Source organism: Epinephelus fuscoguttatus, linkage group LG8 (genome assembly GCF_011397635.1).
Source record: "Epinephelus fuscoguttatus linkage group LG8, E.fuscoguttatus.final_Chr_v1".
NCBI classification, from domain to species: domain Eukaryota; kingdom Metazoa; phylum Chordata; class Actinopteri; order Perciformes; family Serranidae; genus Epinephelus; species Epinephelus fuscoguttatus.
This window is the reverse complement of record NC_064759.1, coordinates 13,586,220-13,607,549: the sequence shown is the minus strand read 5'-3', so window position 1 is coordinate 13,607,549 and position 21,330 is coordinate 13,586,220. Positions and strand designations below refer to the sequence as shown.

Here is a 21,330-nt window from a genome sequence, read left to right as displayed (position 1 = left end):
AGAGAGACAATAGAACAACAAAAACGGGCACATCAATGAAAAACGGACTCAAAATGACTACGATGAGACACAAGATGACATCGGCAAAAAAAAAAAAAAAAGCAAAGTCACCACGAAGTCTGTGTGTGTGTTTCCAGTCCTGTGTTGGAGAGGTGGTGGGGCCTTTTACATGTCTGTGCCCAGGGACCTGTTGTCTCATAATCCACCCATGATCACCAGTGTTGCGGAGTAGTTAACTACATTTAATTAAACTAGTAGTTTAACTACATTTTGCAGTAGCTTGCTGGGAGCTCACCTATATTCATATTTGCATGGCGATTCAAGAAGTTACACTACTTTGATTTGGCATTTCTTGTGGCACTGTAATTGAACCCCCTTTCACAAGTATTGATTATTATTTCTTGTATTATTTATTAACTGATGTTCAGAAGAGATGTTGTATGCTACATAGGAAGCTACCTTGCTAACTAAGTAATTAGCTTAGTGTAATACCCCCACCTGGAATCTAGTGTCTGAAGGCAGGTGTCTGGAGAACATTGTATACAAAACCAAAACTGACATTCCTTGTATTTCCCAATAAATAGTGGGATATTTTATATATTTAACAGCTCTTTTGAAGTAGCTTTAGTTGAACAATTTTGAATTCTTGTGAGGGTAGCTTTGCTGTAGTTCAACTTCTTCCAGCGTTTATTAATTGGAAGCTTGCAAAGCTGCGTGTTCAAAGTGGTAATCCTGAAACTGGAAGTCCCAGAATAGTCAAAAATGCCCTAAAGGCTCAATTCACTATCATATAAAACAAACAGAAGCATCTAATCCTCACATCTGAAAGGAGGGAAGTAGAAATGTTGTCATTTCTTGTTTTAAAAATGACAATGATCAAAATAGTTGATTGTTTGGTCTATTTAAACCAGTGAATTGTTGTCTGTTTTTATTAACATTTATTAAGAAATAAGGAGTAAAGAGAAAAGAAATGAAATTCATACATTATTTATTAAAAGTAATTACATTCAGACCAGTGCAGACTTTACAGCAGCAATATAAAAATATTTGAATTACAAAGTTAATTAAGCTGGACCCTCTGTCCTCTGTACATCTACTGTCATACATGTTCGATCCCCATCAACTAATACATCTATTCCTATAAATTAACTATCTGTGTCTTTATGCTGCCGTGCACTCCTCAGGGCAAACCAATATGAAAGCTAGACCAGATCCACGTGCGACTCATTTCAGTGTCTCTTACATCCACGGGATTCTTCAGTGGAGAAACCGCTGGAGATGATTTACACTACGCACTGGTTTCAATAAACAGGTAGTGTGGAGGAAAAGAGGTGCTTGACGACATTCACAACCAAATATCTACAACTCATTGCAATGTTAAGAAACTACCAGCAGGATTTCCAAATGCTGTTGAGGTCATGCCTGTTTGGAGTCAGAGCCTTGTACTCGGCAAACCCATCTTACAGGGAGAGGAGCTGAGCTGTGCATCATGAGGAAAGCCAAACGGGATCCAGTCTGATGCACCTGACGCTGTTTATGACCACCGTTTCCTCTCACTTGTTCCTCTTGTAGATTTTCTTAGCAAAGTTGAGGAAGACCGAGTGAGGAAGGTTCTGAGCGTGACAAGCGATGAGTTTCTGTAGCCGCTGGTAGCTCTCTTCCTCATACCTGTGGTACAGTGTTGGCATTTGCAGGGTGCTGTAAAGCTCTTTGACCTTTTCCACACAGGCATCATCATGGCGCCCATAACATGCCTGAGGAGGAAATGAGGATGAAATTAAATTTTGCTAACATTCTAGCATGCAACTTCTAAAAACAGTGGGATCAGAGGTTGAAACATACATGTAGGAGTTAAAGGATCAGGGGACATATTCACAGTCATTCTGAGAACTAAAATTTTTACTAAGGAGTCCTAGCTCAGGAACGATTTAGTACAGATCTCCGAGCAACTCTGAGCAAGGAAAGGACAAACTTTTCCCCTAGTGAGGAGGTGTGGTTGACCCCGTTGCTAGGTGTGACACCTTCCCTTAACAGATGTGATTGGTTTTCACAGACATTGCGAGTCTGAAAGGTGTGGACACCCAGTGGAGATGAAATGAACTGCTGACTGTGAAAGCATTGTCATTGCCAATGTGATCACTCTGCTGATGGAAGGTTGAGACAGACCAAAGTCATCACTGCTGTTTTGCTGTTTTCATTTTGTCTCTGGCGTAGTAGCATGGGAAATGTGTGCATACCCCTAATGACATCAACCACATATATTATCCCTGCACAATCTAATCTGTAGCATTTCATTTACTCACTGTCATCCAGCATTTGGAGAATATTTCTCCTTCCTCTTTGTCTTTCCACCATTTTCTCCTCTGATTAAGAAACTCTTAAGCCTCTTAAAAGTCGTCCTCCCTGCTCCTCAGAGTTGTTCACCTTAGGAGCTCTTTTAAGGGCTAAGATGCTTTGTGAATAATGCCTATCTCAAATCACATACTTCCGGTAGTACACTTCTATGTAGTATGCTGTGTGCCCTATGTAGTCATTGGCGTAGCGCGCGAATTTCGACAGGGTAGCATTGTCTCAAACCAAACTTGTGCACTCACCGGAAATTACGACCACAATTAGCTAGCATTAGCATTCACGTTATCGTTTGCGGTACCAAATCATTACAGACTGCTAAATTAACCCAATAAACATTCTGCTGGCTTACATCCGACAACAGTATAGTGGTGCTTAGTGCAAAAAACACATTTAATGCAGTATTTAATGTATTTAATGCAGCGACGTCCTCTGTGAATGCACTATGTACTCAAAATATTAAGTGTAAGTACAGAAGTACGCGATTTGATACACAGCACTAGTCCTAACTTTAAGGGGAAATTCTGAGAGAACATCATAATTCTAAAAATGTTCTTATAATTTCATCACTAGGAGCAACTCTTGGCACTAGGAAGCTTTGTGAATACGGCCCCAGGACACTAAAAACATACTATGACTATTTAAACAAATGATTACAATAAAAAAATCTATTGTTGAATGACGTTTTAGCTTAATATAGACTTTTGAAAAAGCATAAACCATCTGTAAAAAGTGACACTTGTCATATGTTTCTGCATTTCTTTCCTTTAAAAATACCCCACTTTTGCTTTACCATGTTGTACAATAACCAGTTTCTTATGGTGGTATAAACATTCCTTGTAATCCATTGCCTTGGTTACACTTGATTCAATTTTAAAAAGGTCAGTTACTTTAAATGAGATGATCCGTCAGTGAGTCGTTGCTCAAATGTAAATGTACAGCACTGAGATGTAACTGTGGTATGCATTGTATTTAACCTGCTGCATGCTCTGTTATTGTGTTAAATATTTATGCATGCTCTCAAATGCATTTGTGACGTAAACAGTAAATAAAATAAATGGAATATGTTATATTGTTATTCCACACTTTTTTTTTTTTAAATTTAAAGGAATACTTCGTCCAAAAAATGACCCTTTGTAGATCAGTTACGCATCCTTTGTTACCTTGAATTCGTGAGGAAAAATCAACAGTGAATGGAGAATCAAACAAAGGCTAACATTCTTCGTGTATTGCAGTAAAGGAGAATCACGTTTAACAAGAGCAAAACTATATCAAAGCATCCATTTCCAAATTTTCACACAACTCGTGCAGTATAATCCAAGTCTCATAACCAGCCATATGCTTAGTGCTTCCTGAACACATGCATTTTCACTCAAATATAATGATTTAAAACACATTGGTACAAACATGTCTGGGCATGCACTCGTGTCCTTTTCTTGTTTGTTTTTTTTTTGGATTAAGCCTGTTGAGTCTGCCTCTGCCCTATTGGATTTGTTTGCCTCCACTGTTTGAGTACACTCTCAACTGGTTCACCAGTTGTTACAAAGGGACTCTGCTCGTAGGCAGACAAGTTTTATATTCTAATGATTTAGTGAAAATGCATGTGTTTGAGAAGTACTGAGAATACAGCTTAACAAATGAGACTTGGATTGTACTGCACAAGATGTGTCAGATGTTTGAGCAGATATTTGCTATGGTTTAACTGTTGTTAAATGTGGTCCCCGTTTGTTTCAATTCATGAAGAATGTTCGCCTTTTCTGGATTCTCTGTTCACCATGAAGACGTGCGAGAAAAACAAAATTTTCATCACGAATTCCACATAACACCTGCTGAGCTATTGATAAAGAAATGGTCATTTTGCAGGTGAGCTATTCTCTTAATCTGACTGTATACAAGCGACAAAGTCCCTGCATACAACGTTTACAGTCAAAATATCAGTGCATATTTGTGAGTGTTCAAACGGAAAGGGCTGTTATCCAAAGTCCCACCTCCAGTTCTGTTCTCTGCTCAGCAGTCATGTTTTGCAGGGCCTTCACCACCAGCCAGCTGCATTTGTTATCCTGGATGTCTGTACCGATCTTTCCTGTGACAGCAGGGTCTCCGTAACAGTCTAAGTAGTCATCCTGCAAGTGATGCACAATGGGTGGTTACTGACTGTGCAGTCTGCAGCACATTGTTCAATATGTGACGTGAAAGCAAGAAGACGTAGACAAGTAATTACCTGTATTTGAAAGAACTCTCCCATCTCAAGTAAGATATGTTTGGCATTATTGTGTTCCTCTTCACTCTCAATTCCTGCCTGCAAAAGTAAAGCACAGTAGTTATGAGTACGACATTACTTTGTTTATTCCCTTCTGACACTTGTGTAGAATGAAGACACACTCACAATGTACATTGCAGCTGCCACCGGGAGGTAGAAAGAGTAAAAGGCAGTCTTGTATTTTACAATAGCTTTATACCTGAAAGACAAGCAGAGAAATAATTAACACACATTTGGGGAACAACATACTACTGTGCAAATTCTCTTCACAGGTTTCACTTTGCTACCTCTCCATGGTGAATCTGTTCAGGTCAATCTGACCGGGAGGAGCCGTCATGAGGTCCAGAGCTTGGCCCAGCTCAGTCTGGAAAGTTGTCTGAAACAAACAAGAGATACAGTAAGAAACCTGTGGTAATGTGTGTGTTTGTGTAATCAATCAGGACGTATAGTACCTCAGTAAATAGCTCCAGTAGGTGGACGTAGTACGGTTGATCCCTGCAGTGTCTGCGAAGCAGCCTGTAGATGGAGCCCTCTAGGAGAAATGAGTCATTGATGGCATCGAGACCTATCCCATCCTTAAAAACAAACAGAGAAGATTCACCTCAGAAACTGGGCACACCATTAATTGTGGAAACCAAATGATCACACTAAAAAAAAAAGGCATTTTAGTCTCTATGTTTTCTGTACTATATCAAGTCTGACCTTCTTGTACCAGCAGGGCTGTCCTCTCCGAGTCACAGATGCATCCATGATATCATCTGCCACGAGGAAAAAGGCCTGAAGCTGGAAGCAGTCGTGACACTTAATGAGAGAACGTAACACCCTTGCAACGTGTCATTACAACAGTCAGTCTGAGTCTGTGCTTGTTAGCTGGAGTTTTAGTGACACACTGGGCAGCATGTAACAGCTAAAGCTTTTCTAAAGGCCGACCTCAATGCTGTGTAGCCGGGCCTAAAGAAAATCTTAAACAAATAATATGGTTAAGAATGGTGTGAATTTATTGGATTGAGGTATAATAAACTACTGAGTCCCCGCTCTGTTCATATCACCTTTCGTGCAAAAACATCTTTACAATTATGAAGGTCTGACCATGAATTATTACACAAAAGCACACACAGGTATTAGAGCACAATAGGCTCAGTTTTAAAGCATATGGTTGACATTATTCTTTATTTCTTGTCTTGTCAACAACCCCTGAAAACTAATGCATCAGTCTGTTTTTCAGTGCTTTGTGAAATTTCAGCCCTGTCCCTGGCACTTGATCTCAAAATCATTTGTTCTTACTGGCATTATAAAAAAGGATCACAAACATATATCCAAACGTTATCTACTTAAAATTTTACTGTTGCATACAAATTTCTAATATTGGAATGAAATCATGAGCGTTTTCGTTGAGTTGCTGCACGCTCCCTGACCTCAATCGTTTGGTGTGAGGTGGTTGTAGAACTCAGTCTGAGCTGTCTTAAGTCAGTCTTTTTCTCACCTTAACCTTCAGACGAAATCAAACATGCTTAATATTATCATAAGTTTTTAGTCTTGATTTGTGCAATTACTAAAGTTCAATGATTTTAACTTCATAGACAGTAAGCATGGAGTGAGGCGTGAACAAGTCTCAATTCTTTTGGGCGTGATTCTTATCCACCAACCAGCATTTATTTAAGTGAGAAATATTCATTTTTGAAATGGTACCATTCTCATTCCCACGGTCTCGTCTTACTACAGGAGGTGCACAAACACAGTTTATCTTTATGGATTATATTGATGCCAAATTGACAAGAATACTGTCGACATATGACGCGATTTATCTTGTGCTTCTGGAGTTATGTGTTTTTGTGGACAGGTAAGGAATTGTTAATATGCCATATTTCTTAAAGGGAGTTTGGGGTAGTTTCTCCACCAGGAGCAGGGTGGGAAATAATTTCAAAAGGAATCTGGTTTTGTCTTGCAAATAGTGAGCCAGCATTTGTAAAATCTCATAGACTGAGACAAAAAACTCACATTTCCTTTAGATGTGAGATTTAAGTCTGACTTGAGTCTTTTAAATGTATTTTCAAAGTCTGCTTGTGTATGGTAGGCATTACTCATACAGGAAAAATTGGCATTTGATGGGGACTATTCATGGCTTTGGTGCACTACTTTTTACTTCCCTATATGTTTGATAACTTTAGTTACCATCTGCTTTACAGTTGTTTTTTTTTTTTTTTTTTACATACAAAACACTTTGAGAGTTTAGAAAATATAATGTTTTGTTATATATTAAACTATCTAGTTTATAAGATTAGCTGCGACAATTAGTTTATTGACAGAAAATTAAGCAGCTATTCTGATCTTTTCATGGTTCCTGGAATCAATGAAATCTTCTTGCACAGCCACAGGTAGTCAGGTGCTGGTAGGCAGCAGGAATGTGTGCAATCAGGTTGACAAACAAATCCTCTGCACACTGACATAGACTTTACTCTGTCTTATTTGAGGGAACAACGCGTTTCACGTTCAGCGTCATCAGGTTCACCTCAGTTCATGGTTCCATTGATGCTTTTTTTTTTTTTTTTTTTTTTTAAAAAAAAAAAATTTAATGCATCTGTAATAATATTGAGGTGTGGACGACTGGTTGGACAAGACAAACATTGTGAAGGTGTCACTTTGACCTTGACGGCTGTTCTCCCTATTTTTTACAGAAGAAACCCGTTAATTGACTAATGGAGAAAATAATCAGCAGATTAACCTGTAATGAAAATAATCTTTTTATAGTTTAAAACAGGCTCCACCTCAACCAACTCAAGTAAAATTCTGCTTTTAGGTTTATTGCAAGAGCAACAATAATCTAGACTTAATATCTGTAAGTATAATAATCAAAGGGGACATTTTTCCTGAGAACATTACTTTTCCTTTTAATACTTTAAGTACATTCTCCTGATTACACTAACATGCTTCTAGTCAAGTAACATTTCCAATGGTGGACTTTTACTTGTAATGGAGTATTTTTACAGTGTGATATTAGTACTTTTTTTTTTAAGTAATTGACATGAAACCTCCCTCCAGCACTGACATTATCAGGGTGCCTTCTGTAATAACGAAACTTGTCACCCAGTGGACAGGTGTGGCTAACTGATGTGTGGTTTTATTAGTTTATGTGCAACAATGCAGTTTCTTCTTTTAACATATCACACGTCCTTACCAACTCAATGCACCATCCAACCACCAGAGCCCGCCGCACGGTGTCCTGTGTGAGCTGAGTGGGTGGCAGAAGCTCCCTCAGTGAGCCAATCACAGACAGACCTCGGTTCCTCTTACCTCCAGGTGAATTGTACACCAACACCTAAGAAGGACGCAGATGGGAGGAACCACGTGAAGTAACACTTGAGCACTTGTCAGATGTAACTCAGTAGACACACAGTACACATACACACACACACCTCTTTTAACCTGTTCAGAGCATCAGCCAACGCTGGATCGGTAAGGTCCCGCTCTGAGAGCTCCATCACCAGCTCGTCAAACTGGGCGTCAAACAGCCGAGGATCTGACAGCAACGCCTTTTTGCTGCTCTGCGTCCCGTTGCAAATGCTGTCCCCCTGGAAAGAGGAGGTGCACAGCAGGACATATGTAGTTTTTAGCTTGTGCGGGGAGACAGCGTACCACATGGTCCGGATTACTTTACGGGCATCAACGACCAAGCTCAGCAGGCGTCTCATTCTCAACCGTCCAAATGCCCTCCTCAGCTACTGTTAACAAGCTGGACTCAAACTTGCCGGACCGTAACACTACCTAGCTAACGTTACTTTTATAAACCACATAACGTTACATTTATGCGGTTTAGGTAAACTGCTAAGCCAGTTAGCACCATGGTCTGTTAGCCCAGTGAGAGCAGTAAACAAGAGCAGGGATTAGGTCAAGATAACTATGATTAGCTAGTTCCTTATCGTGAGAAGAAGCGTTAGCTGACGTTAGCTTACATTGTCATCCAGCATCCTGCCTGTTTACAAAGTTAGCCATATCAAACCGAATAAAATTATCTTTTTGTTCATACACACGCCTTTACATACCATAATAACACTGTCCTCTTATCCCAAACAGTTCGGTGTGATACAGCAAAATAGTTAATCTTCTGTTTATTCGTCTTGCTGTCAAACTGAAGTCTGTGAACGTCTCCTCAAACCAGGATGTGCGGGTTGTAGTTCGCTGTCACGACGCCGTCGGTTTTAATACAAAGCAGTAGAACTGAATTTCCCAAGCGCCATCGCGGGTGGTGCATATGGGCGTGGACTTCGGAAGGCTCCATTTGACATTGAGCGATTTGATTGGCCGGTGCCATCGAACCAGGATGGGCTTTCACACTGGCTGGCCAATAGGGTTTGAGAAGAGGTGGTGTTTAGGTGGAGTGGGGAGATGAGTGAGAATTGGATTTGCCAGGTGGTGAGCCTTGTGTTACTTAAAGTAGAGAAGCGAGATTAAAAAAAAAAAAAAAAAAAGAGAAAAAAGAAATAATAAAATTTTAAAAAATAAATAAAATACCATTTTATTTAATTAGATTAAATTTAATTAAAAATAATAATAAATAAAAAAAACTTGAATATTATTTTTCCCTTTATAATATGTACAAAACATCAACATGGGTATTTTTATTTGATGCCTATCATTTATTTCATATTTTCAAATACATATCTTGCATTGAAAGTTTTGCCATTGACACTGCATTTAAAATCTGGATTAGGTGTCATATTTAGTTACATTTATTATTCAGATTTCAAGGCTCTATTCTGTTAAGCCTGCCATACAGATATACATTTCTTCAAATAAATAATGTTTTATGCAAGACAGGAGGTAGAAATACAGCTCAGTGCCTTAATAAGGGAGTGTATGGGTGTGCCTGTGTTTGTGTGCAGGCAAAGTGTGTATGCGTGTACATTATTAAAATTAGGTACATACATATGACTGTATCCAAAATGTGCCTTTACTGATATGGAGTCAATATCATCACTTAGTGAGCACACCAAAAAGACTTTCCAAAGAATAAAACTCCAATCTGACACAAATATTTATATACTTCAAAACCCAGTATCCAGAGCTGCCAGATCCATCAAGTCTTTTTTGTTTTTTATTTACCACCCATCCACAACCCCCTGCAAAAGAACCATTCCAACACATTGTGTGGAGCCCAACCTCATGACAAATTTTTCTGTACATTTATTGCAAAAGACTCTTCTCGTCATCAGAGTCACAGTGCAATTTACACCTCTTATCGTACAGGATCTGGCTGCTGAAGCCAGTGCACTTGAAACATGTTCAAAACCTCAAACTCAAATTAGGATGCAGAGGCATGTTTGGAGCCATCTGGCATAAAACTTTGGGAGCACTGCGCATCTTCGACCTTCCCCTTCAGCTACCTATAAACACAAACACATTTCAAATGGCTACTATCATAGGTCTCGGGTGCAAGAGGAAAAAAAGTAAGAAGCATTGTCAAAAACATGCAGATAAAGACATTCTGAGGACATGTTATTTAGTTACACAGACGGTCAGGATTGAATGCACAAGGTTCCTGTTGTATTTGGAAGGCTGTAGCAAAACATGCACATATGCAAATCAAACCACCGTGTCCAGGGGCCACCCACAGGGAATACGTTTCAAAGGCTGAGCATGTGTCTGTGGCGTGCATTAATGTCAGTGTTAAAAATGCTGGCTGCCTTTTCTTTTTTGAAGGCCAGTGTGGAGGTGGAAAAACGTGGAGAAAGTGGGAATCTGAATTGAAAAAAAAGAAAAAAAAAGAAGACAAAATCAGCAACTCAGTTAAGGGTTTTTCCGTGTGCAGCCTCATCTGTTTATCTTACATTGGACTCAGCTAGCTATGTTTATTGAGATGCTTTTTTCTTTTATAAATGGAAGACAAAATAAGGGTTTCTGTGATCACTTCACCTGAGCGATCCTGCGGATGAATAGCAATGTACAAAAGGGCCAGAAGCATATTGCAACCCATAATCATTATTATAATTAGACTGAATGTACATGTGAGTAAGTGGTTGTTGTAGCATGAATGCCAGTTGAGATCGGTCTCCAGTCTTGAGGAAGATATGTGTTCAGATGAGTTTTGAGAGAGGGAAAAAGATGCTTCTGGTTGTTTGTCTCCGATTTTTTTTTCTTATGTTCGAACCACCAGAAATAAGCATCTAGTGACTGTTTCACTGATGTTGAAGAGTGGAGAAGCGTGAGCTCTGGGCTGATGTTCAGAGTGATAAAGAGCACCACTGAATAAGGCCATTTGCACAGTTGGCTTCAGGAAACGCAGGTGACAAAGAGGAAAAGGAGGGACGATAGATATCTCCACTGCACTGCCTCAGACTCTCCTTTTAATCAGCCTCCTATCCCCGTCTTCCTCACAACCTTGTCAACCTCCTCCATCCCTCCCTTATTCCTCCCCTCCTCACAGCACAGACTCTGAGTAGAGAGCGCCTGATGACCCATGCGGTGGATGAGGTGTCACTAATCGACGTAGTGACAATGAGGATGAGGAACTTAAATCCCCACAACTGCGCAGGTGGATCCCCTCTGGCACCCGACCGCCGTGGTGCCTGTTGTGTCGACTGTCACTATGGGAGTGGTGGTGTCCACGGCGATGAGGGTGATGGGCGGGGTGTCCTCGGCTGGCGTTCCAAGGGGTCAGCAACACCTGGAGGGGAGTTTTTCCAAGCACAAATTTAAGACAAAAAGCAGGTGGATTTATTCGCAGGAACACTGAATTATTCTGACATGGTGGTGTTAAATCAGAAGTGGTGTCATACTTGCTCCAAGGGCAGGTGGTTGGTGGCAGCGCCCTCAACTCCACTCCTCCTCTTAGGCCCCTGCCCTGTGCTCCCAGCATGCTCGGAAGAGGGTGACAGGTTGCGTTTGGAGCGCTGCAGGAAGCGAGCCACCAGACCCCGAGTCACCTGAAGAATCAGTCAAGATGATGAAATAAGAAAGTCAAACATCAGTCCAGCTTTTGCTTTTGTATTTTCAGATATTTGCTGCTTCTGTATCAGCTATTTTAAGACGAACCTTAAGGTCTCCTAGGGAACGGTGACAGTCTTTAGGTAAACGCAGTGGAGAGGTGGGGGGAGGTTTGGAGGGGACCTGCAACCCTGTGGCTGCTGATTTCACGCTGCCTTTCCTTGGTAGAGCTGTGGCAGGAGGTAAAGAGGTGCGGGGCAGCAGACATGCCTCAGAGGACGGACCTGTAAGAGATGGAGTCAGAAACAGATTTTAGATACAGAAGCTCAAAATCAAGCTTCTTTAAACAGAAAAAGAGAACACATTGATCTAATTTTAATGACTTTACACTGGCTGCTCATTTGTTTTGGGATTGATTTAACTACTTTCAAAGCCCTTCACGGCCTGGCCCTAGAATATATATCAGAACTACCGTCACGTTACCCTCTGATCCTCAGGCACGAACCTGCTAACTGTTCCCACCTCACGCTTTAAGACTGAAGGGAGCTGAGTGTTTGCCTTCAGGGCTCTCCAGCTGTGGAAAGACCCGCCTGAGGAACTCCTGCTCGCTGCGTCAGTATCTCCTTTTGAATTATTTATAAAGACTTACCTTTATCAAAAGGCTTTCCTGTATTTTGCCTTCACATTTCAGGTTTTATTCTTAACTACTGTGTTACACTGCATTGTACTCGAGACATTGCACCTCTGACCTCTGCTCTATTTTAGTTATAACTCACCTATTGTTTTTACATCTTTCCTTGGTGTTTTAATTATGTTTTTAAATCATCATTCTTTAGTTTACTCCTCTTTTTCCCGTCTGCTTGCCTGGTAAGCCAAACATAAACTCTGTATTTTATTGTTGTGTTTTATGTGTAAAGCACTTTGTAATGCTGGTTTTGATGAGTGCTATATAAATAAACTTTATTATGATATAGCTGAATTGAACCTCAGTGAGAGCCAAACCAAACACAATACTGAATAAACTACTAAAAAAAAGGTTACAATGCAAAATAAACTCCCTGACTGCATTTTTAAAAAGGGGAAATGAGAAGGTCACTGACATTTAACAGCAGGATCACTACCTTTCTGACATCAGGTTGGCACCACAAGACCTCATACTTAAGTCATCAAGAAACAGCTCAGAATACACAAACATTCTGGGTCTCTCTCTGTCAGCTGTGAGATTCTTTTTGGAAACTGTAGTTTAGCACAGAGTATTGGATTTACTGTCTATAATAAAATATGCCAGACTGTCCTCATGCTCTGTGAGAAACAATGCAAGCATATGATTGTGTTGAAATGTAAAAGTCAATATTATAAATCTTCTGTAAAAGGTAGAGGTACAATGAGCTACTTGAACTCTCAAAGATGCAGGTTCATAGAAAGTGCTGAAGGAATGAGTCCTAACACCCGGACATGAGTTAGCATTTATGCACTCCTGGCTCCCTCGTCTCAGAGTCAGAGGGGTTTTTAATGGAATTTTGGTTAGATGCTTGACATAAGGTCTGTGGTTAGCACAAGCTCAAGAGACTTTCACATTTTCAGCTTTTACATATCTTATAAAAGGCGATTGCTAACAAATGGCTAAATGAGACTGCAGAACATCATCACGCCACACATGGCTTAACAGCCTCATTGTGGTAGCAACACTGAAGTCATACGACTGTAGTGTAGTTTGATTATCACCTTATGTTAGCTTTATATCTCTGATGATTGCATTTATGCTTAAAAAAATTGAAAAGCGGGGATCATATAGATAATCTTGCTGAACAAAACATGTAAGTATCATAAACTTTTGTTTGCCACAGATCATATTTTCTGTATTTTCTGCAAAATCTAATATAAAAATCCAATTTGCTTTTTGACGAAGGAACCAATGTGACACCAACTTCCATCCCTGCAGCACAATATTGTGGACTTCCTGCAGTGAAGCCCAGTAACCACTGCAGCTCATTTGCTATGTCCCATGACATATCCCATTACTTTGCTACGTGAGCTTTTTCACAGGACAAGAATCGCAGCATTCATAAATCAGGATGTGTGACATGTAAATGAGGAGCTAGTGAGGCACATTATTGTTTGCAAAGCAGAATCTAATTTATCAATCTGTAATCAAATCACTGCTAATTTAGATGTTGTGGAAGTACAGTGGATTTTCATAAATCACATGCGCACAGGGACAGATTTGTACGTCTCCTCCGGTGTTTCAATCTGCACTTGTTTGTAAGAGATAAATGGCGGCCATTAGGTGCAAATGGGCTGAATTGTGTCTCATCTAAACAATTTGGAGGTATTTCCTTTTGGGCTTTTTTGTCTATAATCTGGCAGTTGAATGTCAAAAGAGACAGAGAGGAAGAGAGAGTGATGACATGCAACAAAGCCAGATATTTTGTGCTTTAGATCACTGAGCCACCAAAATATCACATCCTAAAGCCGTGCAGATATAAGCTCTTACCTGTGTCCATAGATACTTTGCTGCCTCCAGAGCCAAAGTCAACTACAGAGGAGGAGATACAAGGACAGGTTATAGACACTGAAACAGTAATGTAGGTGATGTACTCCTTTTTCGTGTGGGACTTACCTGTATCAGTCGAAGAGCCGAGGCCTGGCTCACTGTGTGACCTCACAAGACGCAGGAGTCCTTCACTACCCCTCCTCACACCCTCTCCATCCTTCTCACCTTTACCAGCCCTTCGTCGAAGGTACAATGGTTGGCCTGGGAGGGGTGGCCCATTACCCTGACCACCACTCTGCTCACTGGCAGCTGGGGACAACGAAATGGGAGGAGCAGAGGAGAATGGGGCAGCTCCTTGGTGTGAGGGAATGGAGGGGCGAACTCGAAACTCTGGGACAGAGGACTGCTGCGGAGATGTGGATTTCCCTATTGCTTCCAGCTGGGAACAGCTACTAGCAAGCATGGCCTGGCGACGCAATACTGGAGACCTGCGGGACAAAACAGGAGAGCACAAAATAACACCACTGACTGTACAGCTTTGACATTATTAAACTGAACTTGTCCTCACCTGTATGTGGTGGTTGCCGTGCTGGGCGAAGAGCACGAGTTGGACCGCTCTCCTCTGATGAAGCGCCTGGCTCTCGGTCCTCCTGCCAGAGGACTCTCTGGCGTCTGAGACGGGGGACCACGAAAGCTGATGTACTCCCCACTGTCTCCTCCGTCTCCCCCCTCGCCAGCGTTCCTGTTGCCCCTGTCCCCCTGAGTCCTCAGCCCGACCTCCATCAGACAGGAGTCCTCAGAGGGGGAGGAATCATCAGGGATGTCCACAATCTCTGACATCAGCAGAGATCCACTGTCCATGGACACTAATGAAGAAAAGTAGGTAAGCCTTTATTATTAATAATATCAATGTGTCTTTTTAAATAAAGGTTAGACAAAAAATGCTGCTGTCACAAAAACAACTGAATTGCTTTCTATTTTCCCAGGAGGCTAGTAACCAACAGCAACACAGGACACACTGAATTTTGTTTACCACAGTTACCTCATTTGTTCCACCGTCTGCCGTTTTAACTACCGGGGATTGCACATGCAAAAAAACTTGCACTGATACTCTTTGGTAATTGGGGATAGCTACTGATAGTTGTGGAAAACAAAAGTGCTATCTTCTTCCTGTTTAGGTTCTGCAATGGTTGATGCACTTCCTTTGAGCCATAAATGGAGGCTTCATTTTCCCTGGAGGTTGTTCCCAGTGGCAAACAGAATTGCATCGTGAAAGCGAGGATTATAGGGAACCAATCGCACATGGGAGAAATCTTTGTTCTCCCTGACAGAAATCTATTCATTTTAACCCAAATCACGACTTTTGCTCTAACCTTAAAGAGATCCCATCGGGTAGAAAGCCCTTGAGGAAAATTTCTCCCAGCTGCGACCCAATCTTAACACTGAGTCATTATTCTATATACTTCATACTGATAAGTTAAAGCAATAAAACTTGCCTATTCCCACTTTAAAATACACACTCCCTGATCCTGATCCAGGACCCCAGAGCACCCCCAAATCCCCTCCTTTCAGCACATTGCTGACATTTAAAAGCTCTTCTCACCTTCTCCACTGAAGGCAGTTGAAGTCCCTCTCTCTCCAGACAGCTCAGTGCCATGGGGATCAAACACTGTTGCCTTGACAGTCAAAGTAGACAAGGATCAGCATAGGACATCACACATAAAACACACACAGGTACACACACACACATCCTCACCTGGCTTGCAGCTCTTTGTCCCATCACAGCCTCATACGGAGGAGGGCAGTCGGTGGGGTAGAGAGGAACAGGGCTCTCCATGGAGCCATTGTAAGTGATGCTGGGCGGTAACACAAATATAAATCATTTTCTTTGTATTGTAATTGCGTGTATGATTATTACTCACTGTGCACAAGTGATGTGTAATAATACGTATTAGGTGTGGTACCTCTGAGCGTCTGTTTCAGAGCTGCAGGTGTACTCAGGAGGATAGTACGGGGGCGGAGGGATGGGTGGGACAAACTCCTCAAAGTCCATGATGTTGGTCAGGAAGGCGTCCTGAGGAGTGGTGCATTCTGGGTTGACTGAACGAGAGCGATGCGGGGCCAGCTGGGCGGGGAGAGTGGGAAACACATCGCCATCATACAAAGGATTTAACTAACTGCAGCATTTGTACAAAATCTGTTCTCAAATGTGCAGCTGTGTGGTTTATTGCTGAGCACTTGTCATTTATGGGGGAAAAAAAAGCCAGTCTGGTAAATGTGAAATGTGCTGTGTCTGTACTCACCAGGTGCACGAGGTCCAGGGAGAATATGTGGATGCTGCACGTCACAGTGGACAGAGTACAGATGATGGTGGAGAGAATGCTGAGACCGCATGCACTGAACAGAAGGTCCTTTAGAGAGATATGCATTCAGAAAATCAACATCTGACAACATAGAGGCATTTTATTGGTAAGAATATGTCACATTTATAGGATAGTTTGACTTTGTATTTCCCCACTGAACTTCAGAGGAAGGCTAGTAATAAAAAGAGGGAAGTCTGTATTTTGTAAAAACTTGACTTGTCTTGATTTTTGCATAAAACAAGGACTGTGCTGTCTCCCCAATCGCTTTATATCTTAATATTGTGTATGAATACTGAGGCAGTATTACAGCAAGGAAAAGGTGTTTCAGTGAGCATGTGGGCACCTGTCTATTATTCTAAGATATACTTGAGAAACTGTGAAGCTATGATAAAGTGACAGAGACACATCCTACCCACCTTCAGCTGATGCCTGACTGAGTGACAGTCAGCATTCAGGTAGAGCACCAGGGTCTCCTCTTCTGTGATGGAGCAGGAGTGAGTGGGCGCGCAGCACACGCACACACCATTCTCCACCTACACACATTCCCATACACAGAGTTTTAGCGTGAAGTACTGGACCACACACTAAAAACATATTTCCAGTTATCCCTGACACGTTACCCATGCTTCTGGCTGGAAGGGCATTTCTGCACGAGGCACAAGACAACACTTGTATAATGTTGTGTACCTGGCAGGTGAGCATAGACTTGACCATCTGCGCGTTCTGACAGGAGAGCATGGAGCCGGCCAGGCTGAGGATCACACACACCGCAGACAGCAACATGAACAGTGACACCTGCGGGGGGGGGGGGGGGGAGACACAGAGTCGTGTTTTGATTTGACGCAAGGTGTCAAAACTCGTGCCACAGAGGGCTGAGAGCGTGCAGTTTTATTCTTCCAACCAAAGGCTATGCCAGGTGACTTCACTAATAAACAGAACTTCAGCCAGCTAATCAGCAGGCCCACACAAAATCTGTGCACAGAAGTTACGCCTCAGCAGATTTTCCGCAGATTGAACAAAACAAAAGTTATCTTAAATGTGTAGGGTTGGTTTAGTGGCATCTAGCAGTGAGGTTGCGGAACTAAAACGTCTCCCGTGTGCCAAGCATGCAGAGGAACTGGTGGCCGACGTGAAAAAGTGAATGGTCCTGTCTAGAGCAGTGTTTGATTTGTCCATTCTGGGCTACTGTAGAACAACATGTAAGATTCCGTGGAAGAGGACCTGCTCTGTATGTAGATACAAACAGCGCAATCTAAGTGAATGAAATCACAATGATTTTATTTTTTAGGTGATTATACACTGGAGGAAGTTGTGAATATTATATACCATGTCTGCCGATAGATGCCCCTTAAATCCTACACACTGGAGTTTTAAATGAAGATGGGTTATCACATTACAACCAAAAATAAAAACAAAACATTCTGCCAAATGCTGAAGATTTTTATTCTGGATCAGCGCTGTAAAATGTAAAAAAAAAAAAAAAAACAAATAGAAAAAAAAAATCTGCAGGTTTTCTTTGGGTCCGCTCATCAGTGAAGAACTTGGATTGGTTTTTGGATGCACACTTTTTGCCCTCCATGTCATTTCCAAATTGACTAACCTCAAATTAGCCGTGGGTGTCTTAGTTTGAGTGTAATTTTATTGAATTAAATACATGAATATGCAAAATCAAGGCTCAAAGTAAAACAGTATTTTTCATGTAAAAATATGAAAACATTTTACAGCTATGCCTTAACATAGGAGCCCTTTAAAGTGCAGGACCCACTTAAAGGCTCTTTCATTTTTCAACTGCTGCTCCTACAGTTATGAATAAACTTTGAACCTCGTCTTTTAAGACAACAGGATGTGAAGTCCCTAAAGTGCTCAGGTAAGACGGATATTTGACTACGTTCAATTCCAAGACATAAAATCTGCTGAAGAGCAGCCACTAAAGGGAATGTATGGTGGGATAGTTTTGTCAACCTGTCACGTCAGTTTATATCAGTGGTTCTCTACCTTTTTCATGTCCAAATTTATATATGTTAGGTCACTGACCCCCATTTGATAATATTTTGCTTCAGGGATCTGAACAGAATTTGGTATTTAGATATGATTAGGAGTAGAATTTTATTGTTGTCAGCTTCAGTTGAGGAGATAACTGTGGAGGAGATGAAACCTATGATCAGAACAGTTATTTTAATGACTCTTAATCACAAAGGGTTCACTTCTATCATGAATTAACAGTCTCATGTGTAGCATTTAGGGGCATCTGTTGGCGGTAATAGAATATCATATTCATAACTATGTTTTTAATAGTTTAGAATCTCCTGAAAATTAAAAAGAAAGTTGTGTTTTATTACCTCACAATGAGCTGTCAATTCATGGAGAGGGTCTTCTCCTACAGAGTTTCAACAATAGCCCAGAATGGACAAATCAAACACTGGCTCTCGATAGTGCCATTTTTGTTTCTGCATCAGCGAAGCTTGGCACACAGGAGAAGTTTCAGTTCTGCAACCTCACTGCCTGACGCCACTAAATCCTACAGACTAAACATTTAAACTATTCCCCATTTTTCTAGGGACCCCTCAAGGACTTCTGGCTGAGGGCCACCTGTTTATTTTATGCTTCATGGTGCATATCCTGGAGCAACACCTGAGGTTTTTTAGGCTCCTGTGATCCTCTTTACCCTCAGTGACACATGGTTTTACACCTACAGCCGAGAGACTTGAATGCTCCTTTTATCATGTAGAAACATACATACCACCAGCGTCAGAGGTCTCCTCCATGAGATTATTCCAACTATCCCTGATGCCACCACCTGCAAACACACACCACATGCATCAGAACATCTTTCCCATTATATTTTTAATACTATATGTTCTCAGTCAGATTCACACTTACAAAGAAGCCAGCCCAGAATGGACAGGACTGCCTCACACGGGCTGAGGAGGTGAAGGCCATGCTGGTGAAGGAGAAGGCCAGAACCATGGCTCCAAGGCCCAGGTGGCAAAGCCCCAGGTACAGGAGTAACCGTGCCCCACCAGGCCCCCGGCCCGACATGCCCCTGCGGCTGTCCGACCAGCCCCGAGACCCCGAGGCCGAAGCCACGCTGCTGGAGTCCGATGGCGAAGGCATGTCAGGCTCGTCGGTGTGTGCGGAGGAGGCTGGGAGAGCTTTCACGCTTACACTGGGCTCATCAAATAAAGTTCAGCTGTGTGGGTAGACGTGCGGGCGTGGAGAAGAGGGAGAGACATAAATGCTGGCTTCAGAGCTCCACTCTGTCACAGTTATGCACCAAGCTCTCCACTGGCAGGTGCCATAGGTTCTGCGCAATGCCCCATGGTGCGCACTATAGTCCGGTGAGTGAGTCCAAGAACTTTGTCAGCAGAAAGTTGAGAATTGAGCAGCCACTACACACTCGCAGCCACCGTACTCACCTCATATGACGTTTCAGCCATGATACTAAGATAGCTTCAGTCAATACAGTGTCTGTTTCATCCCATGCACTTCACAGGCCACTATCACCTATACAGCCTATACCATTCTCTGATTAAAACACAACCACACTATTTATATGCTGCAATCTACACATCACTGATAAACTCATTTGCTTTATGCTGCTCCCTCCTCTCCATCCTCTGCCTTCCACCTCTCCCTCCTCTCGCCAGTGGCATTGCGGTAACTGGAGACCAGAGCAGGCCGCAGATTTTAAAGCATCCCAAAGAAAAGCAGCTCGCTGTTTCACCCCCAGCAGAGATGACACGAGCCGGTCAGTCCGTGTGTCCAATCAGGAGGAGCAACATCCGAACATGTGCGCTCCCCTCCCGCGACCTTATGTTAGGTCCTCATGCTGTCACGGCAAAAAGAAAGAAGACGGTGTGGAGATCAAAGCCCCAAGATCACATCGGTGCGTTCGGGAAGCGAGACTAATTACCTCGACGTGGACAGGAAATAAATATCCTCCATCGATTTTCAAACTGCACCAAAAATAGCAGCCGGGCTGGAATTAATTTCTCCGTACAGGTTTTGATCTTTGACAACTCCACCTCGGGGGTTTTGCGGTGGTCCACACACGCACCTAGACCCCCCTTCCTCCTCCTCCTTCTCCTCCTCCGCCGCCTCTTTCCTCCCTGCAGTCACGCGGGCATCCCGTTCAGCCCGTGTGTTTGTGTGTGTGTGTGTGTGTGTGTGTGTGTGTGTGTGTGTGTGTGTATCCGGACGTTTACCTCACTGCCTCCCACCACACGTCACATGAACACAACATAGCCCGTAGTCTACCTATGTCCGGGATGACATGCTTAAATCCATCCAAGTGAGTTATGAGTGATTCTTGGTTGAGGTGGCCCCTCCCTCTGCTGCTCTCACGTCTCCTCCTCTGCTCCTCGGCACAGCTCCGGCACTGGAGAAGGAATGTATCGTGTTTGCAAACCGAAACCTGCCCTGCGTGATGACAAGGCACGCAGGACGTGCAGGCAACTTGAAGATGCGGCAGAGCGCGCGCACACCGTCGTGGTGCTGATGCTGGGAAGGAGGGGCGGTTGCTTAGCGACAGGCTCCTGCTGCAGCGATGGGGTGAAAAAAAAAACACTATCATGGTAATGACCGCTGTTTTGGGAGGACTGTGGTTAAAAAGAAGGCAATGGGGGTCCTAGTGGAGTCAGTGAGTGTCCCATAGAGGTGCCTGGTCTAGTTTAGGCCGGTTTTAACAGCGTGTCTGTCAACAGATATATTTCCTGTCAGTGTCCTTGAGACACAAAGTCGCCTTCTGCTCTTATGTGAACTGCCTATTTGAATTTGAATTGAAATCCCATCTCACTTATCCCCGGCTTACACCACTACCACTATTTTCTGTCTTATCTGCTCTGCCTCCTCATGTGAAACTAAAGCTATTATTATAACTAGTTTAATATTATTTTCTAAATTTTTTATTTGTTTAAATTCTAAAAAAATATATTTAAAGGTCC

The 21,330-nt window shown here is 42.3% G+C and overlaps 2 protein-coding genes across 3 annotated transcripts; both read right to left on the bottom strand.

Annotated features, from left to right (window-relative positions):
• Positions 1-971: 971 nt before the first annotated feature.
• Positions 972-8,799, bottom strand: fdps (farnesyl diphosphate synthase (farnesyl pyrophosphate synthetase, dimethylallyltranstransferase, geranyltranstransferase)). Of its 2 annotated transcripts, XM_049584289.1 has the most exons (10): positions 8,650-8,799; positions 8,023-8,178; positions 7,785-7,925; positions 5,312-5,392; positions 5,062-5,184; positions 4,897-4,985; positions 4,736-4,808; positions 4,571-4,648; positions 4,338-4,472; positions 972-1,754 (listed from the first exon to the last, which is right to left on the bottom strand). In XM_049584289.1, exons 1-10 carry the CDS (start codon positions 8,650-8,652, stop codon positions 1,554-1,556), a joined length of 1,080 nt encoding a protein of 359 aa, XP_049440246.1. In that variant the 5' UTR covers positions 8,653-8,799; the 3' UTR covers positions 972-1,553. The 2 variants fall into 2 exon arrangements, with proteins under 2 accessions (XP_049440246.1, XP_049440245.1); XM_049584288.1 differs by lacking the exon at positions 8,650-8,799 and having other exon boundaries at positions 8,023-8,608.
• A 437-nt stretch (positions 8,800-9,236) lies between these two features.
• Positions 9,237-20,795, bottom strand: fam189b (family with sequence similarity 189 member B). The gene is made up of 14 exons (XM_049584773.1): positions 19,268-20,795; positions 19,128-19,184; positions 17,075-17,182; positions 16,804-16,920; positions 16,328-16,435; positions 15,989-16,149; positions 15,781-15,880; positions 15,628-15,700; positions 14,593-14,890; positions 14,151-14,512; positions 14,025-14,066; positions 11,639-11,814; positions 11,383-11,529; positions 9,237-11,270 (listed from the first exon to the last, which is right to left on the bottom strand). Exons 1-14 carry the CDS (start codon positions 19,499-19,501, stop codon positions 11,025-11,027), a joined length of 2,229 nt encoding a protein of 742 aa, XP_049440730.1. The 5' UTR covers positions 19,502-20,795; the 3' UTR covers positions 9,237-11,024.
• Between the last annotated feature and the right edge of the window lie 535 nt (positions 20,796-21,330).

Bases quoted from the DNA above. Each gene is read 5' to 3' on its own strand.
- fdps (XM_049584288.1), bottom strand. From the start codon at position 8,298: ATGAGACGCCTGCTGAGCTTGGTCGTTGATGCCCGTAAAGTAATCCGG. The intron at 4,986-5,061 runs GTACTATACGTC...TGTTTGTTTCAG, and splicing joins TACTGGAGCTATTTACTGAG to ACAACTTTCCAGACTGAGCT. The intron at 4,809-4,896 runs GTAGCAAAGTGA...CTTGTCTTTCAG, and splicing joins AACAGATTCACCATGGAGAG to GTATAAAGCTATTGTAAAAT.
- fam189b (XM_049584773.1), bottom strand. From the start codon at position 19,501: ATGCCTTCGCCATCGGACTCCAGCAGCGTGGCTTCGGCCTCGGGGTCT. The intron at 14,067-14,150 runs GTAAGTCCCACA...CCTCCTCTGTAG, and splicing joins CGGCTCTTCGACTGATACAG to TTGACTTTGGCTCTGGAGGC. The intron at 11,815-14,024 runs GTAAGAGCTTAT...CATCTCTTACAG, and splicing joins CAAAGTATCTATGGACACAG to GTCCGTCCTCTGAGGCATGT.